At 35.4% G+C, this 12980-nt stretch overlaps 1 protein-coding gene across 5 annotated transcripts in view; it reads right to left on the bottom strand.

The window, feature by feature from the left end:
• The window catches only part of LOC106878700 (myc box-dependent-interacting protein 1), a 122919-nt gene that overhangs the window by 16834 nt on the left and 93105 nt on the right, over positions 1-12980 (bottom strand). For all 5 annotated transcript variants that reach the window (XR_016241458.1, XR_001410535.3, XR_008263893.2 and 2 more), the window contains 4 exons: positions 12692-12787; positions 11003-11110; positions 1962-2047; positions 585-660 (listed from right to left, as the gene is read on the bottom strand). Coding sequence is in view for 2 of the 5 variants with exons in the window: in XM_089350597.1 (XP_089206723.1) it covers positions 585-660; positions 1962-2047; positions 11003-11110; positions 12692-12787 (366 nt within the window). In the remaining 3 variants the exon portion in view is untranslated. The remainder of the gene's footprint in view (positions 1-584; positions 661-1961; positions 2048-11002; positions 11111-12691; positions 12788-12980) is intronic.

Below are 12980 nucleotides of genomic sequence, written 5' to 3'. Positions count from 1 at the left end.
AATTCCAATAAAATTTCCACATGAAATTTCTAACAGGAGGTTAAGACATTAAGGTGGAAAAATTATGGATAATATAAAATATCCATTCAGGAATTGCACCATAGCTTTGATCAAAACAATCTATTTATTTCAGTGTGTAAATCTTAAAGACCTAAATCAGCATTGATCAAACAGACCTGCATTCAAATGAGCCCCAGGTTTGACTATTCTAGAAATATTAAGAAAAATTAATGTCATTTTTGTAATGGAAAATAGCAAAGTCTACACAATCAATGATATGTCATGCTACCCTGGGTTGAATATAATCGATAAAATAATGACTTGTTAACTAAATTTAAACCTTACTTTGGCCAGGGATATAGAAAACTGCTGATTGAATTGATGCTTATGCATTACTGTACTTATGGATTCTCATAGGACTTGAACTCAACTAAGAACACAGAGGGAGAAAACTAAATCAATGAGAGAATGGTTGTTAATATGGACTAGACAGGTCTATGAGTTTTAAAGGGATAAGAAAAAGTGAAACTTCGAAAATTTTTGTTTCAATTAAAAAAAAAAAATTAAAGGATACTATTACTTACATTTCCTTGTTCTGAATGAAAGGCTTTTTCTGCAGCAAACAGGTTTTGGAATGATTGGGAGTAAAACGGTACCCGTCTGAAATAACAAATTGAAATTATACAGCCTTTTATCTTTGTTTTACATGTTTCAATCATTGAACTGTGGCCATGCTAGGGTACTTCCTGGAAGAGTTTAGTCAAAGAAATCAATCCCAGTATGTATTTTTAAAGTCTGGTACTTACTCTATTGGTTCTTTTAACTAACTGCTAAACTATGGAGATGTAAAGACACCAACACTAGTTGTCAAGCAGTGTGGAGAACAAACATAAACACACACACATATTATACACACAATGGGCTTGTACACTGTTTTCATCAAACAAATTCACTCACAAGGTATTGATCAACCCAAGGCTATTATAGAAGACACCTTTCTAAGGTGTCATGCAGTGGGACTAATCCTGAAACCAAGTGGTTACAAAGTGAGCTCCTTAACCATAGAGTCGTGCCTGCAGTATAAGAAATGTAGGTAAGATAAGCAGTTCACTTATAAAGTGTTAAAATAATTATTATCAAGGTGAAGTTATACAGGCTTTGTAATGAGACATGTAAAACCAACAACTGGTGAGTGAATTAGAGCAATTTTGAGAGTAATCAGAGCATCATCATCATCATCATCATCATCATCGTTTAACGTCCGCTTTCCATGCTAGCATGGGTTGGACGATTTGACTGAGGACTGGTGAAACCGGATGGCAACACCAGGCTCCAATCTAATTTGGCAGTTTCTACAGCTGGATGCCCTTCCTAACGCCAACCACTCAGAGAGTGTAGTGGGTGCTTTTACGTGTTACCCGCACAAAAATGGCCACGCTCGAAATGGTGTCTTTTATGTGCCACCCGCACAAGCCAGTCCGGGGGCACTGGCAACGATATAAATATTTAACAGATGAGAGTCATTGCTAATTAAACTCCTTCTCATCATTCCATTAACTTTAATCTCATAGTGTTGTAGCCAAGTGGGAACTTAGGAATATTCAATTAATGTCTCAGACAAGATTTATATCATAAGACAAGATTCCAATATTGCTTGTTTTTAAATATAACAATGAAGATTTGATTACTACAGTGGACAGGTAGATTAAATACAGCAATAAATGCTCTGATCCCTCACAAGTATCAGGGTGGTTGTAATACTTATTAGAGGCATTAAGTTCAAAATTTCATTCTTCTGGGATGAAACTTGAAGTTAAAATAAGCATCATTCAAGTACTGTGGTTGATACAATCAACCCTACTCGTCTCTCAAATTTAAGACCTTGTGCTCATGTTAACAGCCAATGTTTACTGAAAGTAAAGTTATAAATAGTTTTAAGATACAAGAAAATATTAACTTACTTGTCATAAAACTCTGGAAGTTCAACTTGTAGCTCATTATTAATATCATCAAACACTTTTTTGGCTTCTGTAAACTCTTCTTGTGCCTAAATTAAGGGAAAGAAATATTTTCAGCCATTAACAAGAAAGAGATGAGACAATTTTATAATTTTTTATATTAATTTATCTCATACACAAGTAAAATAAAACAGTAATTTATGAGTAAAAGAAAGAACCTCCACATGGTCATTTACACTGCTAAAAATAGCAGCGAAGTCTCCCTCGAATCATAACTTCCTTCAAAAAAAGTATGCATTACATTATGTAGGTCTAGATACATTATGTCTGAAAATAAGATGGCTGGCCACAGCTGGAATAACTTTGACCAAAGATCTACTCTTTCAGGGTTGACCAAGGGCTACACAACAACAACAACAAAGTAATTTGCTAAATCAGAATCAACATTTCTCTTTCAAGTGAGACAGCTACATAAATTCTTAAAGTGTATTGTAGATGTATAACCAATTTATTGCACAAATTTTTTTAAAATCTTATATGAACCCCCAAGGGTTATATGGACCCCCAAGGGTTATATGGACCCCCAAGGGTCATATGGATCCCAGTTGAGAACCAGACTTAAATGAAGATGACCTTTGACAGATTACCATGTTTTGTAGCTTGGTGGTTGCTGAGAAAACAAGGTGTAGATGAGTTGCTTATGAGAGTCACACAAGCACAACATAGCACAAATGAACTTAGAGAAGAAGTGGGTAAAAGAATCAGATGTATCTTGCATGAGAGAAGACTGAGCCAGTACAGAGATATGATGCATATGAAGGATGAAAGCTAGGTAAAGAAGTATCAAGAATTTGAAATACATAGAATTGGCAGGAAAGGAAGATAGACAGAAAGACATGGAAAGAAATGGTGAAAGTTGATCCCAGGTGGTTGAATCTCATGCAGGGGAAGACAAAGGACTACAGCAACTAGTGAGATATGTGTGTACAAAAGAACAGACATATTATGATGATGTCCAAGATAGATACACTATGAAACATAAAACTGGATGGTCATAGCAGGAATTCCTTTGATCCTAGATTTGTTCAATCAGAACAAACTTGGAGCTAAACAACAACAAAGCAAATAAAAAAAGGTGTCTATCAACAATAAAATAAATAGAAAAGAAAACACAACTTCACTATGAAATTCACACTGATATAAAAAGAAAATAGAATAAAACATTTAAATAAAAGAGTGTCTGGAAGACAAGAATTTAAACACTATCACTAATATTAAGATAAGCTATATAACTGAAATTTGCCCTAATTTAGCTGGGTGACTTCTATTTCCAACCACATTATGGTTGACTGGTTGGCTTTCAAAAGAAAATCAAGCTATGAAACTTTGTTTCAACAATCAATGCAAAGTAATGCAATTTCCAGAACCACCACAATCTATGTTACTATGGAAATATTAATGTGTACATGAGAAAGAAATTGAAAGAGACAGTGAATGAGTGATAAACAGTAAAAGCTAGACAGAAAATGAAAAATAGAATGAAGGTGAGAAAGTTATTTGGGTAAGTCAGTAGGATATTAGTCTGCCCACATAAAGGTCTATGATTTACAAACAACTGGTGAGTCCCACAAAAACAATCTCAGTGCCTCAGTTCACAAAGATAACATATTAAGGTTTAGTTCAGTGTTGCCATCTTCATCATCATTTAACATCCGTTTTCCATGCTGACACGAGTTGGACGGTTTGACTGAAAACTGGTAAACTGTACCAGGCTCCAATCTTATATGGCATGGTTTCTATGGCTGGATGCCCTTCCTAATATCAACCACTCCAAGAGTGTGGTGGGTGCTTTTTATGTGCCACTAGCATGGGTACCAGTTATGTAACACTTGCATCAGCCACGACTATGATTTCACTTGACTTGACAAGTCTTCTCAAGCATGGTATATTCTTTTCTACTCTAGACACAAGGCCTGAAATTTTGGGAGAGTGGGGCAGTTAATTAATTCGACCCCAGTATGCCACTGGTACTTAATTTATCGACCCCGAAAGGATGAAAGGCAAAGACAACCTCAGCAGAATTTGAACTCAGAATGTAAAGACAAACGAAATACCAAGAAGCAGTTCACCTGGCATGCTAACGTTTCTGCCACCTCGCTGCCTTTCAAGCATGGTATATTGCCAAAGGCCTCAGTCACTTATCACTACCACCATGAGGCCCAACATTTAAAGGATGTTTTTATGTGTCACTGGCATAGGTGCCAGTTACATGACACCGGTATCAGCCAGGACTACAATTTCACTTGGTGGGTCTTCTCAAGTACAGCATATCGCCAAAGGTCTTGGTCACTTGTCATTGCCTCCATGAGGCCCAATGTTCAAAGATCGAGCTTTACTACCTTGTCTCATGTCATCCTCTTCCACAGGTTCCCTCCATGGTTAGAGATCGGCACTTCTTCACACAGCTGTCCCCAACCATACGCATCACATGACCATACCAGCACAGTTGTCTCGCTTGCACACCACATCTGATGACTCTTATACCCAACTTTTCTCTCAAGATGCTTGCACTGTCGAACATGCACACTGACATTGCACATCCAGTGAAGCACACTAGCTTCATTTCTTTCAAGCCTATGCATATCCTCTGTGGTCACAGCCCATATTTTGTTACCGTGTAACGTGGCTGTCCTCAGCAGTCGCAGCCCATGTTTCACTGCCGTATAGCATGGTTGTTTGCACACAGGCATCATACAATCTTCTATAAGGTGCAGACAAGGCTGGCTGCCTTGTGCTTTCAAGTTCAATATCGCTGTGTGGGACTTTGTGCAAGTGTCTTCAACTGTACCCTAAGATCAACCAATACTTTGTGAGTGGAATCACTAGATGGAAACTGTATGGAAGCTCATCGTGTGTGTGTGTGTGTATGTGTGTGTGTGTGTGTGTATAAAGCAAGAGATGTTCACTCCTGCTGGTACCATAACAAAAATGCATTCAATACAGTTTTTAAAGTGATTAGGATTAGGGTTAGGGTGTTATGAACAACATGCAGCCATAGAAATGATACCTAGGAGAAAATATACAAGTGAGAAGTGGTCTTCCAGCCCAACAAGGACAGCAGTAACTCTGAATAACAACTTGGACTATGACAACCCATCTAACTCACATCGGCATGGAAAGCAAATCTAAAACAATGAGGATGATGATGATGACAAAAAATTTGCTGAGTGTACATATGTTTATTACTCTCCACGCATAGAGTTCTTCAATTAAAATTATTCATAATTACACACATACACCTCACACACACACACACACACACACACAGATGTATGTATGTGTGTATGTATGCAAGCATGTATTATCTTGCTCTTTGTTAGAACACTCAGTGAGAAATTATTGATCTGATAACTACAGGACTGCTATTTTGACCTAATTTACATTTCATTCACCTTTAATGTAGTCAGAACCACATATCTTTAGTTAGACAGTTTATACAGCTGTCAGTATTCCATAATCAATCAACCACTGGTGTACACTTTGTAACAGAGAAAAATTATATAATATACCACCATAGGTTTATATAGATTATTTCAAAACAATGCATAAGCATAGACAAGTAAGCAAGAAGTTTCTGGGTTCAATCCCACTATGTAAAACCTTGAGAAAACACCTTCCCATGTAGCCTGAGGTTGACTGAAGTTTTGTGAATAGAATTTGGTAGATGGAAACTGCAGAAACTTGTGTGTGTGTTTATTCATGCCATGTTGCATCCATCTACATCAAAGACATAACCTAGCCATTCTATATGTACAGATTGATAAAATAAGCACCAGATTAAAATACTAGAGTTAATATGATTGACTAAAGCCCATGGCTGCAGTGAAAAGACTGAAGCCTATAAAAGAATGAGAATATATATTTAACATTTATCATGTATAATTTAGAAGTCATAATTAGGTATCTGACAGCAGTGAAACTCAATAAGACTAAGGCGGGGAATTGACAGAATTGTTAGAGCATAAAAAAAATGTTGTGGTAATTGTTTTGGTATTTTGCACTCTCAATTCTTGGTTAGTAGATTTAATTTATCACTTGCTTCAACACTGCCATGTGTCCTTGAGTCCCTTGACCAGATTTTACTGTTTCAAGCATTCAGACCAAGTTTCTAGTTTGAGATAACTTTCACTCTTCCTGTCTAGGACACCTCCAAAGAAAAACAAAACAAAAAATAAAGGCATTTGGATGCTCCCTTCACTCTCTGACTAAACGGTTAAAGAGAACACTAAAAAGTAGGTCAAAATTGTGACTCTCTTTGGTTGCTAGTCTCGTGGATTTTCTCAGAGTTATATCTCGCAAAATATTTAATAGCGAAGTAAATATATATTTATCATCATCATCATCAACTTTCTGACATCCATCTTCCATATTGGCATGGGTTGAGTGGTTTGACAGGATCTAACCAATGCCTGCTTTGGTATGGTTTCTACAGCTGGATGCCCTTTCTAATACCAACCACTTAACAGAGTGTACTGTTCTTGAATTTATGTAACTTCAATATTCTCCTTTTGTAAGGTGGTAAGGTCAACTTTGCCTTTATCCTTTCGGGGTCAATAAATTAAGTACCAGTTGCATACTGGGGTCGATAAATTAAGTACCAGTTGCATACAAGGGTTGATCTAATCAAATGGCTACTCCCCCCAAAATTTTGGACCTTGTGCCTAGAGTAGAAAAGAAAAGAATAATCTCTTTTTGTACTCTTTTATAACCCCATCTTTCATTTCCTTCTTTTTGGTTCTGTCAGCCTCTAGCATGTCCAGATATTTATATCCTGTAACGTTCTCTAAGTCCTTCATTCTTTCATTTTCTGGCATTTGTATATCTTCTCTTTGAACCCCTTTCCCCCCCACCCCCTCAAAATTAATCATGTGCACTTTAATAGCCCAAACTCCATTCAAACATCTTCAGAAAATATTCAGCTACCATTTACTTGATTGGCCAACTGTTCCTCATTTTTGGTAAGTAACTTCATATTCCAATAACTATATTTTCCTGTTTCACTACACCACCCATTGTTTCCTCCAACTTTCTTAATCATTCTTGTATTGTTGATCTGTTTGACTGATTGATCCCAAATTCCACTCCAAAATTCTCTACTTTCTTCTGCATTCAGGAAAACTATGTCATTCTTTTTACTCTCAAGTTCATCAAATAACATTATTTTCTAATTTGAATGGAACAGTCTATTCTGTCTGTACCATTCATTTCTTAAATCATACCTTTTCAATTTTGCATTAACTGATACCACTCTTCGTCTCAACTACTCATATACTATGTTAATGTATTTTGGGGCAATTTTTGTAATTGTTTTCCAACTTTCCCTCATCATGCAACTCTCTTATATTCAATATGTTGATTCTACCCTCGTCCACCATTCATTTCTTCAACAGGAAATTTCCACTACAATATTTGCTGAGTTATGTATCAAAGTATTTGTTTCAACTTTAATATTTGTTGGAAACATCGATGATATGCCATTTACTTTGTGTTTCTATTTTCATAAAAATACTGAAAAAACAAACAACCAGAATAGGGAAACTGAAAACAGAAACAACCCCTATAAGGTATCTTGGGAAAGATTAACAGACATGTAGACAGATATGTAACCAAAACTCCAGAACATATGCTTATGCACAATATACAGACAATATCATGACTGGGCACTTCGAAAACACATAAAATACTTTCAGTGCAATGAAAAAGACAAAATTGAAACAAAATATTTCTCCAATCCAGGAATACATAGCTGTTCAGTGAAAGTGTAAAACTACAATAAAACTACTGAAAAATAATAAAAATATAAATAGCAGGTGTATAATGAAGAGGTTGAGGTGGGAAGAAAACGTATCACATTCTTTCCCCAAGCATTTTAATACATGGATGAATACCTAAATATTCACATATAGTCTCTTGGACTAAATGGATTTTTTTCTTTTTAACAGCTGGATGCTCTGTTGAGCATATTTACTTTCATAAAGCAGATTTTAGTTCTTTACTTGTTGGCTAATGTTAATTTTGCACTAGTTTTTCATAATATCATAAATTAGATAGCTTGGATATATTTGCATAAGATGTTCAAGCAAATATTTTATAACCTGAGATTATTCCACATTTATGAAGTAAAAATGATAGATATTTTCAGCTATATGGATTCAAGCAGATATAAATATACCTAAATTAAAATTAACAAGTTTTAAAATTCTTTCTTTTCATTTAGAGCAATCTAGACAGACTGGCAACACATTTTCAGCAAAGAGGAAACAAAGGGACCAAAATAAATATTCTATTTTTTGTGTATCTCCAAAAACAAGATTCATAAAGAATCACAGATCCTAACATACAAATCTTGTGTTCGAGCATAATGTATGTTATATCCTAACATACATTATGCACATGCACAAACACAAGAATGAACACATGCATTTATGAAATAATATCAGATACCTTTAAGTGTAACACATTTAATAATATACCTGGTCAAGATGTTTTATTCACATTACTATGTTAACCTAGCCATGAGAAAGGGCTATCAGGAAATTTCTGCACAGTTTTACTGCAACAGATATTTTATGCAATGGGAGACGGGATGTCAGGATATAAAAGTATCACTCAGTCAAGGGAACTTTTAATATTCTTGTGTAGCAACTAGTGATTCACTAATTTGCTGGATCAGATACTGAAGTGAGATTTCTGGAAAATATACCTACATTCTAGACTGATGTCAATGGAATATAGTTCAATTTTTTGTTGCATCATGACACCTTTGTAAACAGAAACTATTTTGAAACTTGTTTTTAAAGTGAGAAGACATTTGAACAGAATCCTACAGATACAAACTGAGCAATGGAAAAACTTAGAAAAGACAATAAGAACTATGCCAATATTGAAATACAAATGTAGATGTAAAGACTTGAATTATTGTGAATAAGCAATTTCACTCTGTATATGATGAGTTAGTGGACATCAAACATCAATATTAAGTTTCCTCAGTGTTATTCATCTTTGTCATATAGATACTGTCACTAGAATTTAGGCCCTTTGGAGCTTCTAAGTGTTGAAAAAATGGTTTTCAATCAAAAAGTTTTTACTTAAATGTGACAAAAAACAAAATCATAAACAATAAGTATAAAAAGAGCTACTTATAACAAAGAACCATTTTATGATCTAAAAGACCAATTTGATCTGTCCAATCCAAATATGTTGACCTGGACTGCTCTATGAGGAAGCATTGATTACTATCGTCATTCAGTCCCAGATCAGCCTTGACCAAACCGATCAAAAATCAATAGTGCTCCAGCTGTGATCATGACTTTTTGTATTACCAGAACTACCTTGTCAATATGTTCTTCCTTTTCAAGATAGTAAGGTATGATTTGAGGACAAATTAACTGCTGCTGTTAAGTAACCTCATTGGTGACACAGCTGGTAGTTACACTGTACTTATAAACATTTAATATTGATGACCTAAGAAGTTCCTCTATTCTGAGGTGAATAACACTTATCTTTAGAGACTGCCAAAGAAATAATGGACAGCCTGTCATCTAGATCTGAAGTGTCTATATGTTGCTAATGTTGGACTGACACTTGAGTCCAACCTTCATGTATGAGGAACAATGGGGGAAAAAAAAAAACACTGTAGTAGAAGCATGACAATCTATTGAAATACATGTATGAATTTGTATGAAAAATTTAATTAGAATCCAATAATGTTTGTATACTTTAAGGCCACACACAGATATATTTTAACTTATTTCAAATAGCCATATCAGTACATCTACATACATCATTCAAAGTCAGTTTTATTGTAACATTCTACGTATGTTTGATACAAACTATCTAGTACATACATTTGCACTGTATAAGACCATTTCTGGCTTTGTAAGTACTTTTGAAACTATACATATATGAGTTGGTGCCACATAAAAAGCACTTGTGCTGGAGCCATGTAAAACACGTGCCACTGTCATGTAAAAAGGACTCATGCGAGTGCCATGTAAAAGGCACCCATGTTAGGTGCTGCATAAAAGCACCCGTATTGGTGTCGTGGAAAGCACCTGTACTGATGCCTTGAAAGAGCACCCACGCTGGTGCCAGGTAAGAAGCACCCATGCTGATGACACAGATAAAGCACCTGTACTGGTGACACAGAAAAGCACTTGTGCTGGTGCCAAGTAAAAAGCACCCATGTTGGTGCCATGTGAAAAGCATTCATGCTGGCGCCTCATAAAAGGCACTCATGCCAGTGCCACACAGAAAACACCTATGCTGGTTCCACATAAAAAGCATCAATCCCAATGCCATGTAAAAATCACCTGTGCCAGTGCCACATAGCAGCACCTGTACCAGTGCCACATAGCAGCACTCATGTTGGTGCCATGTGAAAGCAACTGTGTTGGTGTCACATAAAAGGCACCTGTGCTGGTGTCACATAAAAGGCACCTGTGCTGGTGTCACATAAAAGGCACCTGTGCTGGTGCCACATAAAAGGCACCTGTGCTGGTGCCACATAAAAGGCACCTGTGCTGGTGCCACATAAAAGGCACCTGTGCTGGTGCCACATAAAAGGCACCTGTGCCAGTGCCAAGTAAAAAGCACCTGTGCCAGTACCATTTAAAAAGTAGATTTACTGGTGCTATGTAACAGACACTCAGTACATTTTGTAAAATGGTTGGCATTAGGAAAGGCATCTAGCCATAGAACCCATGTGAAAACAGACACTGGAACCAAGGCAGCTCTCTGGTTGGCCAGCTCCTGTCAAACCATCCAAACCATGCAAGCATGGACAACTGACAATAAGTGATGATGATGATATATAAATTAATATTATACACATGAATGCCCAAGTATGCATACATAAACATACAGTAAATATCTGAAACCAGCAAAATAAAGATGTAAAATAAATTTGTCATCTTACCACAAATAAAAGTAATAAAATAAAATATCTAAATTTTAGTAAAAGTAATGAAATATGTTATTCTTACTTTTGCAATTTTTGCTTCATCTCTTTTCTTCTGTCCAATCAGGTTTTCTAGTGTATGCCTCGTGTTATCCAAATCAACAAGCTTTCTTCCTCTTTTATTGATTTTCACCTGAAAGGAGTAGAAAATACATGATGATGAGGATAGCATTAAAGGTAATAACAATGAAGATTATTATGAATGTAGTGATGGAGATTAAACAAACATTCGAATTAAAGGGGAGATATCTAGATTAAAACTATAATAAGGAAGCATGGATATGACTATGCAGCTAAGAAATTCGCTTTGCAACCATTTAGTTCTGGGTTTGACCCCACAAAGCTGCACCTTCAGTAAATGATTTTTCTATCAAAGTCTCAAACTAACCAATGCTTTGTGAGTGTAATTTCAAAGATGAAGTTGTGCAAAAAACCATCATTATAAGTATATATAAGTATGCACAAGCATGGTTATGAGGTTGAGAAGCTTGCTTCCCAGCTATGTGGTCTCAGGTTCAGTCCCATGCCATAGCACTTTGGCCAAGTGTCTTCTACTATAGCCCAAGCTGACCAAAACATTATGAGTAGATTTGGTGGATGGAAACTGAAAGAAGCTTGTCATATATGTGTGTGTGTGTGTGTGTGTGCATGTAACCTTGTTTTGACAGCATGAGATGGTTGTAGATGAGCCTCACTGTCATAAAAGCCATGTTTGTTTGTTTCTAGTTTTCCGTAGAAAATGTGTCTAGGCATGGGGAAATATCAACTTACTTGGAAAGCAGTGAGGGTTGACGACTAAGAAAATTTACCTTAAATAAACTCCCTCCGACTCATGCAAGCTTGGAAAAGTGGACTTTAAATGATGATGATTATGTGTGTCTTTTGATGGTGAATATTGAGAGAAATGTAAATATCAACAAGGAAACCCTTCTTCTCCACCACCACAAAAAAAAAAAAAGACTTAGTTTTTTGAAGCAAAACTCCCATGTGATATTTGATTTGCCAAACTACACAAATGCCATTATAAATGCAGTGAATAAGTAACTGACCTATTGGAAATGCATAACCAACAATGCTATTATTCATAAAACGCAATACAAAATTTTTTTTACAAATCAGTGTATATGCATTGTTTCCGAATAAAAATGAGGTATTTAACATGTAACTGGCCTCATTACTTCATTATACTAACAATATAGTAATTAGAATAAAGCAGCAATAAACTTATTTTTAAAAACAATGAAATGAATACTTTTCCAGCCTTGAAATGAATTGCTTTTTTAAAAAAGAAATAACAATATGAGTCCCCAACTGTAGAATTCCTATCTAGGAATTTTATCATATAGCAATCTTCAATTATGAGTTGTAACAAAAACAAAATTACATTAATTTTAATATAACTCATCATCATACAAGCTGGTACTTTGTATAAACTAGTGGTAGAGTACCATACAGAGAAATTAATAAATCACAACTGACTTTGTGGCATTTTAATGCTTTGCCTGTCCAAAGTATTTTCATGAGTTCATTCTGAACGTCTATGCTTGTTTTCAAACTTTTAGTTAACCCTTGTTTTATATATTCTGAACAGCATAAAGATTTTCTTTCACAGGTCCCAAATTACTTGAAAAAATTAGGAATGTGTATCATATATTATGGATGTCATACTTGGGAAAGACAAAGAATTAAACATAATTTTGAAAATTTAACTTACTCTTAACTCTGGAAATTTATTCAAATGTATTATAATTGGCTCTTGGACATGGTCATTTAAAGAACTTACGTAATCCATCCAGTGCAATTCAAAAGACTGAAACAAGAAATTAAAAATATAAATACCTCATCTATCATCATCATCATTACTGTTTTAACTTCTACTTACGAATTTAATATTTGGCATGCTGCACAGAATAACAGTATTCTTCTTGACCCTATGGTCTCATTTGTAGTGACACAACTCTGAGATAACTTCAATTCTTCCTTTTGATGTATTTTTCACTGTC

The sequence above is a fragment of the Octopus bimaculoides genome, chromosome 4 (assembly GCF_046866305.1).
Source record: "Octopus bimaculoides isolate indiv1 chromosome 4, ASM4686630v1, whole genome shotgun sequence".
Lineage (NCBI taxonomy): Eukaryota > Metazoa > Mollusca > Cephalopoda > Octopoda > Octopodidae > Octopus > Octopus bimaculoides.
This window is presented reverse-complemented; position numbering and strand designations above follow the sequence as displayed.